Below are 22,292 nucleotides of genomic sequence, written 5' to 3' on the forward strand. Positions count from 1 at the left end.
CTTGACTGGGAGGGGGGTGAAGCACTAGAACAGGCTGCCCAGAGACGACGTGGATACCCTATCATTGGAAGTGTTCAGGGTCAGGTTGGATGGGGCTTTGAGCAACCTGATCTAGTGGAAGGGGTACCTGCCCATGGCAGAGGGGTTGGAACTAGATGCTCTTTAAAAGGTCCCTTCCAACCCAAACCATGCTATGATTCTATATACATAACACATAGGTATATATATGTACATACACACACACACACACACAGAGACTGATTGGTTGCCTCAATATACTACTGTGTGTGGGCTTCTTCGAAAAAAATACAGAAGAGGAGTATTACTTTTGGTTGAAACTAATTGCATTGTACATCTTTGATTTACTAATCTTCCCACAAGCAGTGTTTAGATTGTATTACTCACATATACTGTGAAAGAGATTTTCAAATATGAGACTAATCTCTCAAGTAAGAATCATAACTTTTGTTCCATTCCTGGGAAAAAAAGTTGCATTTTTAAATTAAAAAAAAAAAAAAAAAAAAAGAATAGAATAAGTTCTATGCACCTTGTTAGATCTTTTTTTCATTGGTGGCAAGATGTTGTCTTTTGGCATCTCTCAGTGAACATTGTTAAAAAATGAGCTATGCAGCAGTCTTAATGATGTGAAAAGGAAAAAAGAAAAACAACAGTGATACTTGAAAACATGAAAAATTTCATATGAACATAAATTATATGAATTTACAGAGGCTGAAAAATCTTACTTTGCAAGCCAGCAGTACTTTGAAAACTATGAATGCCAAAAAATGTGTGAGTCTTGAACAATGTATGTATCCCACTGTGCAATTTAGATATGATACAAACCATGGAAATTATATTTCCCTGATGACGGTTTCCTGAGGAACAGAACACCCAGTGTAAGGGATCTATTTGCAGTATGACTGGGTGTAGCCAAGGCTGTTGCAGTATTTTAATTTGAGTTTGAGATTCATTCTGCTTGTGTAACTTCAGAAATATAATTTTGCTGCTTTTAAGTGTAACAAAAAATTTTAGATAGTTGACTGCCTCTAAAGTAAAAATACCCAGCGTGCTTTGTTTCAGTCTAATAATTTTTGAGGTGATATGTACAATATTTAAGGTTGCTTTAATATTTTTAAGTTATTACAATCTGACTGATACTTGAAGTGAAATATTGAAACTGGACTTAATATGAGGATTACCTTTATCTTGAAAATAAAAAGTTTTTGTATTCACAAACTAAAATAAGGATCAAGTTGCTTGCTTTCTTTTTTTTGTTTTAGCATTACAGTCTGCTTTGGTTTGACAGTCTTAACTGTGACAAAATAAGAAGGGTTTAGACTTTGGTCTAGAAATAACTGTTCTAGAGCACAATTATGGAGCTCAGTGAATTCATGCTGAAGTTGGCGACATTTCTGTTGAGTTTTAGTAAGGGTAAACTGCAACATTTACCTCCAAATTGATTTTTCTCCTGTCTTTTTAGAAAAGGAGGGGTGCTACCCATGGAGCTGTTCAGGGCTTGGAATTTTCCATAGGACATTTTCCAACTTGTCTAAAAATCCTTTCACCCTTTAGTCCAGCAAAGTTAAGGTTGTGCATTTGGCTTTGGAAATATTGAAGAGCGCTATTTCAGGCAATTGTTCAGTATTGTAGTAAAAAAACCAAAACAAAAAAAAAAAAAGAAATGCAGTGTTTTGCTTGCAACAAAAATGGAAACAGTTCAGTGAAAATCAATAATAAACTGGCAAGTTCCCTTGAACTTGCATCTAACTTATGTTGCCTTGAACTTAATTAGACATCACTACCTTGGTATTTTTCAACCAGGTCTATTTAGGTGTCTCAGCTCTGCCTGTTCCCTACAGCTCCACTCATGAGAAGCTGATGCAGTTTGAGAGGACATTCACTACTGCCAGGTCTTCTGGAACTTGCAATCCAGTTGAGTATTTGGTGCTTGGGAGTACCTTCTTTTAATTCCAGCTCTTGAGTCTACAATTTCATGAGCACCTCACCATTTAATGCATGTTTTGAAAGTGCTTTTAGAATTTGTAGCTGCTGAGGAAAAAAAGCTTAAAAATGCTTTCTTAATTTTAAAAGTAAAAATGTCATTTTTAATGCCCCTACAATAGATCAGTCTGGTGGCAGCTGATTGAGGTTCTGATTCAACGCTTTGTATCCTCTCACCTTCTGACCCACCATTACTGTCAACCCGCTCCTGCAGGCTTTTCTATAAAAGTCTCGACCTGTCCCTTTGAAAATCAACTTCAAAGAAAACAGTGTTTATTAATAAACTCCTATAGAAGTGTTCTTTGTTCTTTAAAAAAAAGTAATAAGAAATAGTGACTAGTTGATCTTAAGAATTTTTTAAAAATGTTTCTAATTTTATGATTGCATTTATTTTGGTACAAATTTCAGCTACTGAAATGTACCCTCCAGCTCTGTTCATATGAGATCTTTTTTTCTTCAATGGACTTGCTAGGAAGAGTTGTTGTGCATGTGTAGGTTTCCTTTAATGAAGTTTTAATAGCATGGTGTATATACTTGATGTAGAGTAAGGAAACCGTGTCTTGAAACAAGAACTCTTTCCAGTTTTCAGTTAGAACCTGCAGTCTTGACTTTATGGGTACAGACCTGTAATCAAATTAATGATCTGTTGCAAGAAAGGAAATAACAATATAAATAAAACTAAACAGAATATTTAAAATTTTATGAACAGTTGGCTTAGTGCCTGAGGATATATACACGCATCTTGTTTTGCACAATAATATTTTCATGTAAATTGACCACATGAAAAGATACATTTATTATGGAATTTTTAAAACAATTTGAACAACATCTTTACAAATTTAAAATCTTAGAATTCTGTTCATCATGGATATATGAGTTCAGCTAGAAGCTGGGAATTTTCCTTTCATAGTACCTGCAGTTGTTACTACCAGACAGCAAGACATTTAGAGACACAAATACTCAAAAAAACCTCTGGTAGTTGTAATTTAGAGGTAAATTAAGAAACTAGTATGCAATCTCCTTATGTACAGCTTCATGTATCATCTCGCTCAATTGCCTGAGGCGTTAGCAAGCTATCAGCATGAAATTTAGTGCTAGAGAATGCATACCTGAGTTATTGTATATCACGCATACTAAATATATGGCTTTTATAGACATATAAATCACAACATCAGGATTCTTGTGTTTTCTAAATGTAAAGTTGATCTTAATCTCAACAAGGTGGCTAAATTTATCTTAATAAGAGAATCTGATCCTGTGCAAAGGTTATGCTTGGTGAATCATTACAAGAAAATGCATATTCTTAGAATTTCAGGTAAATGTAGAGAATAATTGCTCAAGCTTCTGTAAGTCTGGGTAGTCAGCGAAGAAACACAATGTCACGTGAGGACTGGGCCAGTCCCTAGTGGGTACAGCAAGTACAATGTGTTAGGGACCGTTTCTAGCCTTGAGGGCAAGTTGCAGAGTTTGGCACGGCTGACATCCGCATGACGGAATTCTCCTTTATGGGCTTCTCCTCCTTCATCTTCCCCCACCAACATCAAATCATAGAACTGCCTTTCCCATACCTCTCCTTGGGAAGAGCCCATAGCCTACACTATATACCCAACCATTCCTGAATGTCCAGAGGAGTGCTAGTTGTCATGAGCCAGCAGCTCCCTGGGGACCATCCTAAAAGTAGAGCAAGAAAGGGCAACTGCAAGCCAGTACTGAAGCCCGGCATCCTGGCTCTGCATCTCTTACTAATGCAGTTAGAAGCTCTGTTGAAATGGGTTGGAATTACCCAAGTTTGTTGCAGCCCTCAGACTTCACTAGTGTATTGTTCACCGAAGATGAGGTTGATTTTCCTTTCTTCCACCCTATGTTCTGCATCTCCTATTATGATTCTTGTACTTATTTTGATCACAGTAAGAGGAATTAGACCTTGGGTCCCATTGGCTTGGGCCATGGAGACCCCCACCTCAAGATGTTCTGTGCAGGTAAACTTTTGACAACTCATTGCTAGTTCATTTGCAGATCTCTTGAATTGCAGCACATGGTTTTGAAGCTGCTATGCCCTACTCCTGTATTAACCTCATGACACTCTCTAGTTCCTAACCTTTCCAGTAGTTTGTTTTCCTTGAAAAACACAGATAGCTCTCAACCTGCAGGAGAGGTTTGTTAGGTATGGTATTTATCTGTTTATCTAAGGGTGCTCCGGGGGATAGGTATTCAGAGTCAGCAGTGGCATTTCAGAATGCAGTTGAGCTGGGTTATGAAGCAAGTGGGCTATGTCATTGGATAACTGATTTCCTCAGCTGTCATGGAGGTCTAGTGTAAGGTGCAAGGATTCATTCCGCTCTTACATATTGGTATGTTTGCAGATAACTGCTGGAAGGGGCCAAGTGAACTATTACAGTAGTGTAACCTAGAGTATAATTTGGCTTGCTTTCTGAATCCTTTTGTGGTTTGCCGTTGGCAATTTGGGACTTTCCAAAACTGTAATGGAAAAGTTATGAAAACTTTATGCCACCAGAATCACACTTTGTAATGATTGTCAGTGGGAAAGCTCTCTAGCAGTTATTTTTAACTGCAGTTACATTAGCAAAAGGGGTTGCAAGTATGAAGAATGATGAAGAGTCATTACAGGATCAACATTCAGATTTCTTTTTCAGTTAAAAATGAAACACCATTACTAGCAAAATCCTGGAATTGTTGAGGATTTGGTTCTGTTTTTGTAACAGCTGTAAAAAAGACCCCAAACCAAAGTAAAACCCTTTTTGTTCTGTAATGTGAGGAACATTAAATGCTTGACTAGTATGCGTGCACAGGGATTTCCCCCACTTATTTAGTTAAACTGATAGAGAATAACACTTTAATGCAACTATACTGGTTTACAAACCTTAGGTTAATATTTTTCTCTTTAAATGACAGAAAAGGCTGGTTTGTCATCTTCCTGTACATTGGTATTTTTCCAAGCTTCATATTAGCATACAGTGCTGCTAGCCACTCCATAATAGGTTGGCAATTCAAAACACCTCCATTAGTACATCCCTACTTCTCATGAAATGGTTAGTTTATATGACACAGCTGATGAGAAATCAAACCAAATTTGATTTTAAAAAAATTTATAAAATAACATTTGTTGAAATAGACATTGTTTTTCACAGGGTGCCATAAAGTGAGAAGAACGGACACATCATATTACTTATTGTTAACTTGAATAAAGCTTCTCTTAATGTATTTGAACACCTTTTTCATATAAAAGTGTTTCTCTCATGCCACAGCTTCTCTTGCGTTAATATTCTGAAATCTTTTAAATATGTGAATGAAAGTCTTCTGTTTTCTTTTAATGTTTGGTTTCAGCGTGTGAGAAATCATTTAGTCCATCTGGGATACTCTGTTTTCAAGAGAGTATCTTCTTCAGGCAAAGTTCTTAACCACAAGATTTTTTTATTCATAAAATGTGTGACTATAGTTGTCTTAGTAAAAATGTGGCTGAAGTAGTTTGTGGCATTATTTCAGTCATGAAGAAGTAAATTCAGTCTGACTTGTAAACAATTCTAAACTGAACCAAAAGTTACTCTGTTCATTTTATAATCAATTTATGGTAATTTCTTACTTTTGACACTGTTTACAAACAGTTTGTTTTACTTTGCAGTAAATGCTTTATACAAAAGCACAATACCAAAAAGAGAGATAAGAAAATTAAACGTGAACACCAGCACCTGTCAGTCTGTTATTGCTACATATGAAGCAAATGTGGTAGGTTTTGATCGCTGTTCTTCTAGGTAACATGGCCAGAAACTGATAGCTGAGTATACAGACCTTGTGAAAGACGATTGAAAGCAGCTTGGTGTTTGATCATGTTTAAAAGAGGACCTAGTCCTCATTATGAAGTTAAGCTGAACACTTCAACCTTGTCTGACCTTTCCTGAATGTTCCAGTGAAAGTTGTTGGGATTTATTTGCGTACTGAGCATTGAATAAGTAAAAATTGTACTGAATTTGGTTATAAAATGACTTGGAGGAAGAAATGAAAGGGCTTTAAAGGGAACTACTTATATCAGGATTGGTATTTTGTACAGAATTATAAAATAAAAAGGAAGCCAAGGAATTACTTCTGAAAAATGAAAGAAAGTGTACTTGCTTGGCTTTGTATTTGAAGTGACGTGCCACCTGTTCTATTTTGGATGAAGAATACTCTGTGACTTGAAGGTGTCATAAAGGAAAAAGTTATTCTGTTCACACAGAACAGTGTATGTCTAAAGCTTCTTTCCTCCCAGCTGGAGACTTGATTTGCACCTGCATTAACCTCCTTTGAAACCATTCCCAGTAAGCTCTATGTATGGCTCTGCAGTAAATTGAGACCGCATCTGTTGGTCCTGAAACAAAGCAATTATTTTAATTGCAAGATTTTGGGTTTTTTTCTTTTGAAAGGACTGTAGTTCTGTTATTTATATGTTTCTTGAAAAATGTAACATTTCATATAAAATGGAGTGTGAAATTGGCATTGCTCAGTGAGAAGTATTATTTACTGCGGTATTAAGTGATGGAGTTGTATGGCTGGCTGCAGACTTCTGAAGGCTTCCCTGGCTGGTCTGATTTAAAACACAAGCAGCAAACACCATTAAACTGTCTTCCAGCTTTAGTAGTCAGCTGGGTCCTGCAGTCTACCATTTACAATTTCTGTAGAGTTCTAGAAAGGCATTTTACAGTCCTTTCCTGAAACACTTGCTTTATTTTACTATGCTTTAACCTAGTGAAAAATGTAATTAGCATCGAGGATGGCTTTATACTTAACGTGTAATGGAGTGCACGTCCTTTACACACATACTAGAAAATTAATGGTTTGTTCTTTGACCCGTCACTAAAATCTTGGAAGCTCTGCATACGAGGGAATGTGGAAACAGAGAATAATAGTGAATGCCATTAATAATGTCTGTGTGCTGTTTTCAATCTTCAAGCCTACTAGCTTTTCTCCTTTTTTGTTATTTCCCACCACCACCCTTGGCTGTGAAGTTTGGGGTGATAAAAATATACTCAATAACTTACTCTTTACAGTTCCTTAAAAAATTTTATCACTTCATAATTGCAATAGGAAGCTCTGGGGAGTTATGGGAAACTGCCACCACTTGGGTGGTTGTGGTACTTTGCTTTTATTCTTGAGTCTGTCAGAGTGCACTCCAAGTGTTGTATTTAGCTGCAGAATTTTACCATGAAATGCAGCAATCACCCGCACAAAACATTGTACATTTTGAAATCATCCTAGATCTTTTCTCACACATTATTTTCATCATTGGAGTATTATGTGTTGTTATCTTTGCCATGGATGAATTTATATGTCTGACATGGAATTTTTTTAAACTCGTGGTTCAAAGTGAAATAAAAGGAGAATGCTAAGTAAAGCTGGACGCAACAAAAGTCATCACTAGAGCACAGAACGTCTGATGGCATTTATTGTTGCTTGCTGAATTCAGAAGTTTCCAAGGAAGAGTTGTAATCCCTGATGTTAGGAGTGGAAGCAATTTTGGAATACAGTAGTAATGTGGGAGAGTGGTGACACATGTGGCCTCAGTGAGGGTGTGTATTCAGCAAAAGAGGGTATGAATTTGAATTGCTTTTTCTCCTTTTCCATTCCCGCTCACTCTTAAGTTGTAAGCAGCTGGCGGTTTTGGGGGATATTTCAGCTGAACTGAGTTTCAAGGAACAGTTGGAATATTAAGAGAAGGTAGCAGCAAAGCAGGTATGCAGGCTGTTGGGGTAAAAATAAAGTAAGTACCAAAGTTGGCATGAGTAATAGAGTGAAGAGATTAATAGAGAGTCACAAGACTGTTGTGCTGATTTTTGGCTAGAAGAGTGTGTGATCATGTGTAGAACGGTAATGAGGAAATCTTCAACAGAAACATTCTGTGGTAATCTATTTTTCTGTCAATGTCAATGATTTTCAGAATTGGGATATTTTATGGAATGCCTGGAATTTTGTTCCAGAAGGAAAGCTATTCCAACATAATACAAAATGTGAAACTGAAAAGAAAAAAAACCCACACAAAAAGCCCCTGCCCCCCCCCCCAAAAAAAAAAACAGTACACACAATCAACAAAACAAAGTCCCTCATTTTAATTGAGAGATGCTTAAAATGCTTTGTTAAGCTTCACATGAAAGACAAAAATACCGTAGCCACCAAAACAGTGGCAGCTTGCCGGAATGACTTGGAACTTCCTATTGCAGTGGTGATTATAACGGCTGAAATGAATCATGTGACTTACCCAACCTTTATCTCTGTATTTTTTCAGAACTTTGGAGTAATTTGAAGTCTTCAGTTTTCACTCTGCTTTGGAACAAAATACAATTTTGAAATTTTGATTATCTTGTATAAGTTGTGTCCGCAGTCCAGTTCTGGTCACATAGCTAATTCTTACATTTAATTTCCTTTAACTTTCTTTTTTTGTTCTGATGAAAGAAAAAGAAAATTAAGAGAACCTCTTTTGTAACAGTGATTTGAAAATCAGCAAACTAAGACCATCTGATTACTGGGTTTAGCGGACTGAGAATAAGATAGTGAGTGACTAGAAGTAGAGAAACATATAATCTGTTGTTGATGCAAATTTGTACAAATTCAACTGATATAAAGCAGAGGGGTTCAATACTGGATGATGCTTAGCACCATTGTTTTCTCTTACTGCTGCTGCCAGGAAAGGCAAGGACCAGACTAGCAAATAGCGGGTGTTTCAAGTGAAATCCGTCTTGTGTTGGACCTTACTTTATCCATGTTAAGTAGCAGATCTAAACCTAAAGAGAGCTAAGAGCCTGCTCTTCATAGCAGCATCTATTTGTTACTGAAAAGTGGTTTCTGTTTCAGGAACTGTAAGTAAGTGAATGATGAAAGTTGAATTGTTTAAAAAATAAATGAATCAATTGTGTTACTGTGTCTTGCGGGAACCTATTCTGAATTCTCAAGTGTTTATATTGTCATCTCAATGGCTGGAAACTCCTGTGTTTTGCTCTTGGAAAGACTAGTGGAAAAAATTATTCAGCAACTGAGATGGCTTGTTACCCTCTCCTAGTAGCTGGACGCTCTAGCTTCTGCTTGTTTTGGCTCGGTCATGACTGTGTGCTTGGTACCTTCGTGTTCTCTTCTCTTCCCTTCCCCCTCAGTAAGGCCAAAACCTTCATCTTCTAAACCAATTCTCTTCGGAGAGTTTTAGGACATCACAAAGGAATCCCACTTCTAGATTCTAAGATTTCTTTTTTTAATTATTTTTTTTTATCTCCCAGAAAGAGGCAAGGGTCATCTCTTTTGGGAGAGTTTAAATAAACTTCGTGTCTCTCTCGGAAATAAAGCTGAAAGAGGGAGAATGTATTTGAAATTAATGTAGCAGGAGCAACAAGTTTTCTTGCCATGATTTCTGAATTTCAAACATTAAAATGTTAAATACATGCTTACCTAAACAGTGTAGTGGGTGGAAGAGTATTCTGGGGACACTGCCCTGACTGAAATGGACATAAAGATCTCTCTTAGCTCTCAAAGTCATTCACGCTGGTGCAAGGAGCTCTCAAACTAGCTAAGCAAGTCTGCTGTGATGTCCTGGAGAAAGAAGCCTCTGTCCACAAGTATTTCAGTAGATCTACAGGATGTGGTGAACTCCAATAATAGACTTGATTGCCGCAAGCCACAGCTGCCTCTATTCTAAGCCAAAGTGCCTGCAGTCTGCAGTAGACCTAGGAATCCACTAGCACTAAGGGATTAAAGTGTTCTTTTGTCCTTTGAAGTAGAATCTCCTGTGTATCTCCTGTCACTTCTGCTGCTTGGAAAAACAAACAAAAAACCCCAAAACAGAGACTCACAAATGAACAAAATGAAATAATATTTCTCAGTACCATCATAGCTGCAGAGGAGCCAATTTGTGCACCTAACCAGTTAATATATTTCTACTCTTATTAAGCTGCTCTGTTACTCAAATCAAATGTTGGATTCTGCCCAGATGTCTAATTACCTATTTTGTTGAGCAGGTCTTCGAGGAAAACTGACTCCTGTTGGTCAGCCTGTTTAGTGGCAGGGCCTGAAGGATATATTTCTCATTATGTAGTCATTGTGTAGCCCTCATGTGGCATCAGAAGGAGTAAGACTTAAACATATCTTTAATGATGACCAAAGATTGGCAACAAATCCCCAATGTGTATTTCATTGAATCACTTTTCTTTGGCATGATTTATTCTAGTATGATTTTCTATCTGAGAAAGTCATGCAGACTTTGAGACAGAAGGGACTCAAAGGGTCATAATGATTCACCTGTCCAGAGCACGACTGATTACAGTATTCACGGTTAAGATTTGTTAGGTTATTTGTGGAGACTTGCAATATTGGAGACTGCTCCAGGAGTCTTTGAGACTCATGTTTCTGTGTATTGCAGTGCTTGACTAACCATTATTGTTAAAAATGTTTTCTCAATGTGTAAGGTGAATGTTCTGTTCATTAGGCCCATTACTTCTCGTCCTCCTGAATATAGGTAATAGATCATACTTTATTCCTTGAAGCTGTTTTTTTCTAGAACTCTTTGTTTGTTACACACTCTGATAAATTGTTTCTGACAACTTTTTCCAGCTCTATAACCAAGGAAAGGTCATATTAGGGTAGAAAGAATCTGGTCTTGAACTAATGTGAGGAAAAGAATGGACTTATGCTTCTTTCCATGGTCTTAGCCCTTTCATTTTTGTTGGAGTGAGATGGAAAAGTCTTAGACTTGCACAGTCATTCAGGCAGGAAGGGATTTTGGGAAGTCTATAGTCCAACCTCCTGCTCAAAGCTGAATTCAGAGCAGGTTGTTCAGTGCTTTATCTAGACAAGTCTTGAAGACCTCCACGAAGCCCACAGTGTCTGTGGGCAACCTGCTCCATATCCTCATAGTAAAAAAATTTTCCTTCTACCCAGTCAGAACCTTCTCAGTCTCATTTTTATGACCGTATTTTCTCAATTTAAACTACTGTGAACCCAAGTCAGGAAAGCAGCTCTGTCTTCTTACTAAGCTCCTTGTAGGTATGGGAAGGCTGCCATCAGGTTCTCCTGAAGCCTTCTCCTCTCCAGGCTAAAAAAACCAAGTTCCCTCAATCTCTCTTCACGTGGCATAGCTTCAGCTCTATGAGTAGGTTGCAGTCTAATGAGTACCAAGGAGAGTAATTGCTTCCCTTGATCTACTGGCTATGCTCCTGTTGATACAGCTTAGGATACTGTTGTTTCATGTACGATGAATGTTAATATCTTGATGATTCAGCTCTTGAGAAGTATGTTGATAATAATTTCAGTAATCTACGGTACTAAGAGAAAACAGAAAATATAGTCAATAGGTTTGTTTTCTGCAACCTTAATACGTTCTTTAGGTTTTCTGTGGTCAGGCCATCCCATCTGTGTTATTCTTCCCCTTACTTTACCTCTTCCAGCTTTTATATCCATTAGCCAGTTTAAATCAAATTTGTCAGAGAAATATGGGTATCAGAAATATTGTTATACTCCTACTTTTTGCCTCATGAGAATCAGCAAATAGGTAAATGGGAAACCCAAAGTAGTGCTCCTGAAGAGGGGAAGTTGGGTGGTGGTAGCTTAATCCCTGATCCATTGCAAACTAAGGCTGACGTTTGGCAACCAATCAGCACACCTGTACCTATGAACCATGTGCTGCTACTTGCGTGTTTTTTGGCACTTTTAGCTGTGTGACAGAACTAGGAGTATTGCAAAGAGTGAAGTGAAGGAGCCAAGTCCATAAAAATGTGAAGTTTGCCAGTTTTGTTGCTCACAGAAACCTTTTTTTCTTTTAAGTTCCATAATGTGAATTGAAATTTAATACTCTGGAGCTAAACGTGGTTGGAGACAGACTTTTTCTCTGGTAGGAAACTGGTGATCTGTAAAGAATGTCATATCTGGAATTTTTCCATATAAATGGTTCCTGCTTGTTCCCATTTTTTTACTTGTTTCTAGAGTGTGTTCCCCCCCAACCACTTTTTAAACTAGAAATTTGTCTTTCTATATGTCAATGTATTTGTCAGTAACATGGAAAAAGAAGAACAAGTGCTAGCATGGATTACTCAAACTGTTAGTAGTCCACTTCTATTTGTGAGAACATACTTCCTTTTGTTATCTATAGTTACACCAAACAAAACTTCTAAGAAATAGAAGTATTTCTGTGGCTGGAACAAACACATCTCTTGTTCTGCCTTCTGCATTGATTGGAGACTGAGAATCAGTTGCATTCTGGTAGAAGAACAATTTACGTTCAAGCTGTTATTATCTAAAGGCATAAATGTACTTTTTGCATAATATTGTTCTTATAGTTGACTAGGTAATGTTTCTAATGCCTGAAGTGCTAATGATTCTTTGAAGAGAGTATTTTTGCTGGAGGTTTTCTGTTACTGTCTGTGTAGTTGCCGGACCTGGAGATTGTAGTTGCATTTTACGAGATGTATGCAGATTTCTTGTTCGGCAACAAGCACTGTCATGCTTAGAGAACTTGCATTCTTACCCCTGAGCTTGGCTCCATTGCTGCTAGAGGGAGAGGTTCAAGAAACCATCTATGGTTAATTCCTACTTTCTCTGGGCTCTGCTGTGAATGATTACGTTAATGATAATTACTTCTGTGAACTTCATAAGAAAATACTGGGAGATTATCAGAGGTAATTCTATTCAAGCAGGTAATCCTTAATTATGGTAGTGACCTTATTTGTATATTGGTCAATAAATGTGAATTCTCTAAGGTATCATAAAAGCTTTAATTTTGGTCTGAATATTTTCACTGATTATCAAGGGAAAAAGTGTAGCTTTTTCCTCAGGACTGACATGTCCCAAACCATCTGAATAAAACACTATATTGCTCCTTGGCCGTGAGAGCAGTGGGTGTATATGGTCTGGGCTGGTCACTTTCATAAGCTCTTGTTTCATATTTATATAGCATCTCTGCCTACATGGGCTTCTGTTTAGTGTCTGGTTTAAGTAATTGAAATAGATTATTAAATTCCAGGTACAAAGAGAAAAAACCTAGCAGTCACTTTGTTACGGGGGAAGGCATTTTCTTTTAAGCGTAATACATTTAAATGTCTCACTGGCACAATACCGGTCTTCATTATGTTTCAAAGGCAAGTACAGAAAACAAGTGGGACAGCAATATAAAGCTGTGTTGTGAAAGATATCTTTCGTAACTGCGGAGACGGGCACCTGCCTTTGAATGGTGGAAGTTCTATTTTTCTGCTTTTTAGAAAACAGATTGCGGAACTGACACAGTAACATTAGGGCAAAATTTTTGGTACTGACTTGACTGAAGCACTAGAGATCACTAAGCGCAGAGCTGTATGGTTTTAGTTTTTAACTTGTCTTAAGTAACCTTTGTAATTAACGTAAATGTGGTCGAGATTTCAGCCTACACATAGGTTGCAGCTTCATTTATTCTTTCAGTGTAGTTCAAAATGAAGCATTGTAGTTCTTCATAATAAAATAACGTTGTAGTTTTTTTACAGTCCAGTGCAGTTCCATGTTATTGGTCAGCTATGTTGTCAATAACGTAAATGGAGAATAGGTTTAGTAATCTTTTGTAACACAGGCCAATATGAGCAATTATGTTTACCAGACAGACATCACAACTGTCCTATTCCTTAGTTTCTGTCTCTGATTTCTTCCAAAATCTGGATGGATTATGGCCAGTTTCACACCAGCCACTACATGTTTTCTTCCCAGGATATTTTTGCACCTTATTTAAAGTGAGATTTGAGGCTTGTGCAATATCAACTCCTTTCCCAAGCCCCGCAGAAGATCATTACAAAAGGTCCACTGCTTTACTCTGCACTGTACATTTCACAGACATTTCTCTTCAAAGGAAAAACTCTGAGGCCAATAAGTAGTTGGAAAATTCACTAACCTCTTTTGTATTGCGCAGTATAGTTCCAGTAAATCTGTGCAAGAGGTTGAGTCCTAGGGTGATGGTTTCTCAGTATTTACAAAATCTGCTGGTGTGGGAGATTACAGGCCTATGAGAGTGAGAAGATTTGAGAGACTCAGCGTGTAGGTGGGACAGCCTGGTGGGGGACAGTGATTCCTTCCTTTGACTATCTGTGCCACTCTTATTGCAGAAATGGCTCCGCTACATGCAAAGCAATTACTGAACTGGCTCACTGTGCTGGTTTTGGCTGGGACAGAGTTAATTTTCTTCACAGTAGCTAGTATGGGGCTATGTTTTGGATTTGTGCTGGAAGCAGTGTTGATACCACAGGGATGTTCTTGTTATTGCTGAGCAGTGCTTACAATGAGTCAAGGCCTTTTCTGCTTCTCACACCACCCCACCAGTGAGTAGATGGGGGTGCACAAGAAACTGGGAGGGGACACAGCTGGGACAGCTGACCCCAACTGACCAAAGTGGTATTCCATACCATATGACGTCATGCTCAGCATATAAAGCTGGGGGAAGAAGAAGGGAGGGGGGGACGTTTGGAGTGATGGCGTTTGTCTTCCCAAGTAACTGTTACGCGTGATGGAGCCCTGCTTTCCTGGGGGTGGCTGAACACCTGCCTGCCCATGGGAAGCAGTGAATGAATGCCTTGTTTTGCTTTGCTTGCGTGCGTGGCTTTTGCTTTCCCTATTAAACTGTCTTTATCTCAACCCACGAGTTTTCTCACTTTTACCCTTCTGATTCTCTCCCCCATCCCACTGAGGGGGAATGAGCAAGTGGCTGTGTGGGGCTTAGTTGCTGGCTGGGGTTAAACCACAACACTCAACTTTGCAGCCCAGATTATTACAGTACACTGGCATGGATTTTAGGTTACCATAAAATGCTGTTTCGGTGGATCACTGGTGGTTCACGAACAGCTGGCATGGACTGGAACTTCTCTAGCAGTGGTTGCTCAGGAATCGGAGCTCTTTGCCTCATGAGTCTTCTGAGAAGTATGTAGATTTGCTTTGGGTGGGTATATTGTAAGGTCTCTTTTCCTTGCTTCATTTCACTGTGTAGTAAGTCACAGGTGACATACTAAAGCTGTCGTACTGGTGACAAAAGCTATACCTAACCTGGTCAAATTATATGTGCAGTTTAATTGTATGCTGTTCAAGAGACTCTCAGTGGGTGTGTAAGGCAGTGGTAGTTAGCAACTGGTTTTTACATTAAGGTATCACTAATGCTGTGGTTTGCTGCCTCTGTTCTCACTTAACTTTGAAGGCATCTCATTATATTCCCACAGTAACATTTTGAAGCATGTGTGGATTTTAATTAAAATTTTACTTTCCCCGAGTACTTACTCTGTTAACCGAACATCTCGTTTGAATTGAACTGGAACAGATTGCATGGTTTATTTCAGTTGACAGCACTTAATCTAGATTAATTCGTACTATTCAGCATTTCACTGATGGAAAATAAAAGGTAACATTGTAGGCATATCAGAGTTTGGCTACAGCATAAAAATCAAAGAACTAACATTTCCCAAGCACGCGCAAGTGTGTATTATGGAAGGGTCACTGCTTGTTCAAGCTTTGAAGTATGACATCATATATGATGCATGACCTTTGGAAAACACACAAAAATTATGTGGAAAGAATGGATATTTTAAAACTTGCATTATTAACTGTATTTCATGTAGGTATAGTTATGCATGTTAGCACAGATGTGCCGGTTAGGTCTCAAGAGCTAGCAATGCTCTTACTTTTCTTACATGTTAGCCTCTGTTACTGTTACTTTCTCATGTTATAGCTTGAGACTCTGCAATAAGATTATCTGAAAAAGAACTTGTAAGAGGGATTTGTCTCTGAATTCAGTTTTACTGATCGATAGTCTGTTTTGGGTTTCACATCTAAATCTCCTCCAACCCAACTTTCCTCTCTTACCATAGAACTTGCATTTCGGAAAGCCGATCCGTCCTGCAGTCTAAACTTTGTGATTTGTTGTTTTACATGGTACATAAAAATGCATCTTATTTTGGACAAAAAAGGTGGAAAGAGAGAATCCCATCATCAAGCCACAAGCTAAATTGACGTTCTGTCTAAATTCCTTTGCCCACCAGTTCTTGGTTTGAAATTAAATTTTAAGGAATTAAAGAATTTAAGATTTGGACAAGTATGGCTTGGCTATCACAGAATGGTTGAGGTTGGGAGGGACTTCTGGAGGAACCTCTTGTCCAACCCCCTTGCTTAAATGCAGGTCAGGTTGCCCAGGACCGTGTCCAGATGGCTTAAAGAATATAAATAATATATGGGTATAAGAATATAAACAATTAATCCTCATGCTCTCAAGTCTTTTTAAAACTACTTTTGTAATTAAAAAAAAAGCTTTTGTGTCTTAAGAAGGTATTTCAAAGGCTGAAATTTTGCTGATAATTTAGAAAATATTTTCATTTAAATAAGTAACACTTTCTAAAACTATAAGTATGCATGATGATGTGTGGTGTTACCGTGTAACTTAGAAGTCTAGATGAATTTCTTATGGAATATACTTTTCTTAAGATAATTATGCTACATATTTATTGTTAATATCAGCTTGTCCTGAGTTCTCGGTAGTGTGGGTGTGTATGTTTGTATAAGTCTATTAGGATTATACATTATTATCTCATCCACACACACAAATGTATCAGTGTAATTTGTGAATTCACATGTGTATGTATATATAGAAAATAAAAAATGACAGATGTTATCTCTGCCGGTTTGCTAATAACATCACGAACACCTTATCAGAGGAAAAAAGTCAGTGGCTCTTACTTGATGTAAAGAGTTGGTGCTTAGGTACATAGAGGTAACACATTGCTTTGGAAGGTTGCATAGATACAGAAGATACAGAAGACACGTGACCCCATGCTAACTTTGTGTGCATGCGTATAAATATTTTTCAACTTTTTTTTTCCTAATTTTTTCACTCAGTATTTCTTTGTGGTTCTTCCTTCTGGAAGCAAGCATGAACTGTCAATAAGCATAGCTTTTCTGGCTCAGTGTGAGAAGCATGACATAGAAAATACCTCAGTCAAACACATGCTAAATGAAGGAAGAATGTGAAATTAATGTCTGCTTGTGTTACTATTTTGTGATACTTACTGTTGATAATACCAGATTTACTCCGCAATTTATGTTAACAAGTTTAATATTTTTGATGAAACAAACATCCCTGTTATGTTTTTACATATTTCTTGCATGAAACATCATTAGTATTGTTGAGACATCTGTTAAATTAAACTTTTGTTTTGATTTAGGTTTATGAGTTAGATGGCATCCCTTTGATCCTGGACAACTGCAGCATTGATGACAACAATCCTTGTATCCTTTACAAAAGAATTCTGATTATTGAATATGCCTCATAAGAAAAGGTGTGGGGATTTAATATATTTATGCCAGCATTGCTTTCACTTGGTACCTAAGTCTAACTGGCCTCAAGAGTTTCTAGGTTGTATTTAAATGCTTGGCTCAGAAGTGAGCAAACTCATAAATATGCTTTCATGAACTGGATTCTAAGTAAGTTGAATTGTGGTTATATTCTGTTTCCTAAAATTATAAATATTACTGGTTTACAAATGTCAATTCAGAGAGCAAGCTGTGATAGAAATCTGAATTAAGACTGTGTTTGGTCATAGTATCAGATCTTGGAGCTTTTGCTTCAACTGAAATCTCTTCAGTAGACTGAAATAAGTACCCCATCAATTCTACATGCTTATTAAATCTGACTGGAGAACTTATTCTAAGCACAGAGACAGGGCTAGCAAGCTGTAATGAAAACGTGTATAATTGAGAGAATTAATGATGCAGATCACTGAAATGTTGGGGATATTTTAATATAAATGGCATTGTGCTTCATATTTGGGATTTTTTTCCTGGGGTTTAAGAGCAGAGACTTTCCAAGATAGATATTTCCAAGTTAGAGGGAAATAACTTTATATTGAAGATAAACAGTTGTTAAGCAGACTTACCCATCTCTTCATGAACTGCGTAGTAATCCTGCTGGTGTGTTCAGTGGGTGAGCTATTATTTTCTGTCATCTAATCATTAGCTCCTTGTAAGTTTCTGATAAGTGCATCTGGAAATCAAATGCCTTTCCTGTCTAGAGAAATCTCAGCTTTCTTATACTGAACACATGAAACAGGTTTTTTTAAATTAATTTGTCAGAAAAAGCTCACTTTTTAACAAATACCATAAAAACAAAAGGAAGTTGTAAAAATGTTACATATTCTCATAATTGTGTGCTGTAGAACATCATCTATGCATACACATCTCTTAAAAGGATGAAATAATGTAGGGACAGGTGATAGCAAAATATTAACGAGCTGGGTGGAGGAGCAATGGGTGTTAAGTACCCTGTGAGTTATTCACTTTGTTGCTTTATATGCAAGGTTTTTACATTCATCGCTATTCCTATAGTTGGAGACCTGACAGTGTGTCTCTTGACGCACACCGAGTAGCAGAGTTATGCTTCCATGGTCCGATTCTGGTAAGGGGCACTGCTGGATGCAATAAGAAGGGCAGGGAAAGTTACCTTTCCTTAAAGCAGAAGCACAGCCCTGAGAAAACCTAGTAAGGAGTTTTGATCCGAAGTTACTCTTCCTTTGCTGGAAAGCCCAGCTGTGCAATGACTTTTAGAATTTCTTTCTAGGATCAATCCTTCATTTTAGCTGTTAGTAAAAGAGGATAAAGTTTGAGGCCTCCAAAGCTAGAGTTGTAATTTACGATCTTGAAAGAAATGAAAATAAAATACCATAGGAGCCTTTACTGCTTTTTGGGCAACGTGGAACTTCTGACACCTTTTGATACAGGCTGACATTTTATTGTTGAACTATAAACTATTTACCAGAAGATAAAACTTTGATTACTTGGTTTTAAAGACTTACTAGACACCTCTTAATATGAGCTTTCACCACTGATCCATAGTGTACAGTATTCAGGTATATGAGAAAGTAGTAGCACTTGGGCAGAGGGGGGACCAGCCTGCTGTGATGAAGTTTGCTGTGTCAGCTTTTGGAGCACAGCTGCTGGCTACTACTCGGTTTATCCTTTTGACCTAGAGCTATTCCATGTGCTCTTGGGCTTCATGAAGTTAATGCTTCCCTGCTTCTCTCCTGCTCTAATGTTGTTCTGCTGCTGCGTTCTCAGCATGTCTTATGCAGGGAAGCAGAAGAGGAGTTTGCAGTTTGTCTTTACTTTCACCTGCTTTGCAGCATATTCTGCTGCTTCTAGACACCACAAACCAAGTCCTTAGTAGCATGTAGGTGCCTGACTCCATTGCATAACATTCCTCTGAAGAGATTCAACTGTTTTTCTCCTCCCTCTGTGCACCCAGTCCTGTCTGGCACAAATCCATTTTGTGATGCTTGTAAACCAGAGCAATGCTCTTACTAAGATTTGAAAGCCTACTTGCTCAAAATTGAAACATCCTAAAATTGTCTGCATTGTAACTTTGTGATCCAGAGTGAATATATTTCCTCTCTTTTCTCTTTTCAAGGAAGAGTAATTAAAAGGAAGTATTTAGGCAGCTCTTGAGCTGGCTGTTGAGAGAGTTGCTGAAATTCGAATATGATCACTCAGTGGTGCTGCAGTTTGCCAAGGTGATGTAGAAAGCTGCAAGGGACAGCTCGGTGTAGCTCTTCGGACAGGGTTCCTTTGGGGAGGCATGTCCAGAAACTTCTCTTCACATTCTTGTTTCTAATGCCTGTTTTTGTGGTTTCAGGCTGTGTTACTCAGATTTCTCCTTGGATAAAGCTGACTGGAAAAAGTTTCATCCAGATTCCTTTTTTATAAGAACTTCTTAGATTTCTTAGTATAGTCTTTGTAGATGTACATTTTTGCTTGAGCTTTATCTGTTTCGGAGACACCCAAGCTCTACAGTTAAGATGTTGTTATGTTTTCTACTGAAAACAGAGTTGATATACTGATTTTCTACATTTGAGTAACTAAGTTCTGCCTCCAAATTACACATACAAAATTTTCCAAAGAAAAATGTAACTTTTGTGATAAAAGTGATGGGATTCTTTTTCTGGATGGAAAAAAAATTAATTTCCCTAAAGTATGCAATTCATTAAGAGAAGCTGGACTGCCATGTTAGATGTTAAAAGAGCTCTTTATTACCTTTGAGAGGAGAAATCCTTTGATAAATCTTTTTATTTGTAGCGTATGGAAGCATACTGAAAGAGGAAATGGGTCTGCTCTTATCCTAAAATAAATTCCTTTGTAAACCTGTCATTACCTTAAAATTGCATCCTTTGAGGTCCTGAACAGTTCTGTAACGTGCGTAGAAATATCAGGAGGTTCATCACTTTTGAGGCTGCTAGCTGAAGTTCAACTGACGTGTTTGCATTGCTTTAGCCTTTTAGGTTTGAATTAATCTTTCAGTGCCCAGTTTGGGAGAACTGTTATCTTGTCGAATTATGTCTCGGGCAGACTTGCATCTTTTACATTTATACTAACAAATAGTACTTTTTCCTTCAGGATATTTTATGAGTAAAAGTAACAAAAAAACCTTGTTAGTAACAGACATGAAGATGATTATGGACAGTTAAGAATAAATTTTCTGTACCTCTTGCAAAGATTATTTGAATTAGTATTTTAAATTTTCAGCTACAGTAACTTTGCATGCTTCCAAGTAAATTCAATAGAGAGATGCTGAAAGATGCCAGATTTTCAGCTGCTAGCTGTCAGGCTTTTAGCACAGGGGAAAAGAGTGAGAAAAATAGAGTGAGACCGGGGAGATGATTTTCATTATAGCCCTTGGGGTCTGAAGAGTTAAACTTCAGAGAAGGTTGAAGTCACTTTAACTTTTTCTATTCCCTTTAAATCTTCCATCTTGAATTGGCTGTATCCTAATCATAACTGTTCTTCTGTATTCAAAAGAAAAAAGGGTGTTTCAAAATGCAAGTGGACTTGTTTGCCTTTAAATTAAAGAAAGGTTCTTTCATGAGATAAGTTTTTGGGTTTGAAAATTCAGTTTCTTGTTCTGCTTCTGAAGAGTTGGGAGTGTTGTGCTTTACTTATGTAACCTGTGTTTAAAAACCAATAAATTAAACCTGCCACAGAATAGCAGAGTGGGTTGGAGATGCCTATCTGGGTAATACTAGTAAAAAATTTACTCCAGATCCTGCTTTTCAGGTTATTTGGGTTGAAAAGGTGTTCTAAATTAAAATAACTTCTATTTTGCTCACTGAGCCACCATCTCCCTCATCTCTGACAGGCTGTAGCATCAGACAAGAGCCCTTCTTTTTGTTCCTGACCTCATCCTAAGCTCTTATTGCTCCTTCCAGCTTCATTTCTGACCTTTCACAGATTCCACTTGCAAACATAAGGAGGGAGGCCAGCCCATTGTGATCAAAAGACTATTGACCCTAATCATACAAAAAAGGTGCTTATGAAAGACTTTAAATAAACTAACCAGTTTATTATTGAAGATTTTTCAGTTTACTTTAATTGTGTTTTTTCGCTCCTTCCTAACATTTAGGCTCATGAGTAACACACGAGATGTGCCTTCTCTTTTTTTTTTTTTTATTTTTTAATTTAATGGCTGTCCTTAAAAATACTTATTACTATTTCAGGAAAAAACATATTATCCAAAGTACTACAATGTAATAGCTGTTAGTTAAGCTGGTAACACTTGAAAATCAGAAGTGAAATGCAGTTTTGAAGATGGAATATTCTTGTTTTTCCAGGATGCTTGCCAACCTTACCCTTTTGAGATTCCTATAGTAGGTCTCTTGATAAATTGATTTTATGAATGTCTGAAATTAATTGGAATGACCATATATGAATGTCCATATTATATTAACCCCTAGTCAAGCTTTTTCTGTTAGCTGAAAGAGCATACTTGAAGAAAAAATAGCCTGCTGTCTAGTGTGTGTACGTACAGACACATATAGATATTTATATATATGAGTAAACACCCAGCTGGCTATGTTGTAGGAGTAAGAATTTTCAGCATTTGTGAAAGGAAAACCTGTGGTTGCTGTGGATATCCATACACAGGCCCCTTAGTTTGAATAATGGATGAAAACGTAGAAAATATAAGTTAATTTTCAGATACTACTTCCCTAAGCTTCTTCTATTATATTCAGTCTGAAAGTCATCTGAGAGGTAGATTGAAAATACTTTTGACTTCATGGCAGCAGCAAGTATAATTGTGGTTCATGAAACTTCTGGCGAAAGCTAGAAGAAATCAAGTTGCTATGGTCTACAACAATGGCAGTTTGTTTTTGTGAGATGCCAGCAAAGGCTTTTGGGGGAGCTGACAGACATTTTATTTCTAAGTTACAGAGTGCAACCTAAAACAGGCCACATACTGTAAAAAAGCCTCACAGCTGAATAGAAGCCAGTAGAAAGCAAAAATAGGA

General features: G+C 37.5%; 1 protein-coding gene across 1 annotated transcript in view; it reads left to right on the forward strand.

Moving 5' to 3' along the window:
* The window catches only part of ATXN10 (ataxin 10), a 102,194-nt gene that overhangs the window by 67,362 nt on the left and 12,540 nt on the right, over positions 1-22,292 (forward strand). The window contains exon 9 of the mRNA XM_009323643.1: positions 17,184-17,247. Within this exon, the coding sequence (XP_009321918.1) occupies positions 17,184-17,247 (64 nt within the window). The remainder of the gene's footprint in view (positions 1-17,183; positions 17,248-22,292) is intronic.

This window comes from Pygoscelis adeliae, unplaced genomic scaffold (assembly GCF_000699105.1).
Source record: "Pygoscelis adeliae isolate BGI_AS28 unplaced genomic scaffold, ASM69910v1 Scaffold215, whole genome shotgun sequence".
NCBI classification, from domain to species: Eukaryota; Metazoa; Chordata; class Aves; order Sphenisciformes; family Spheniscidae; genus Pygoscelis; species Pygoscelis adeliae.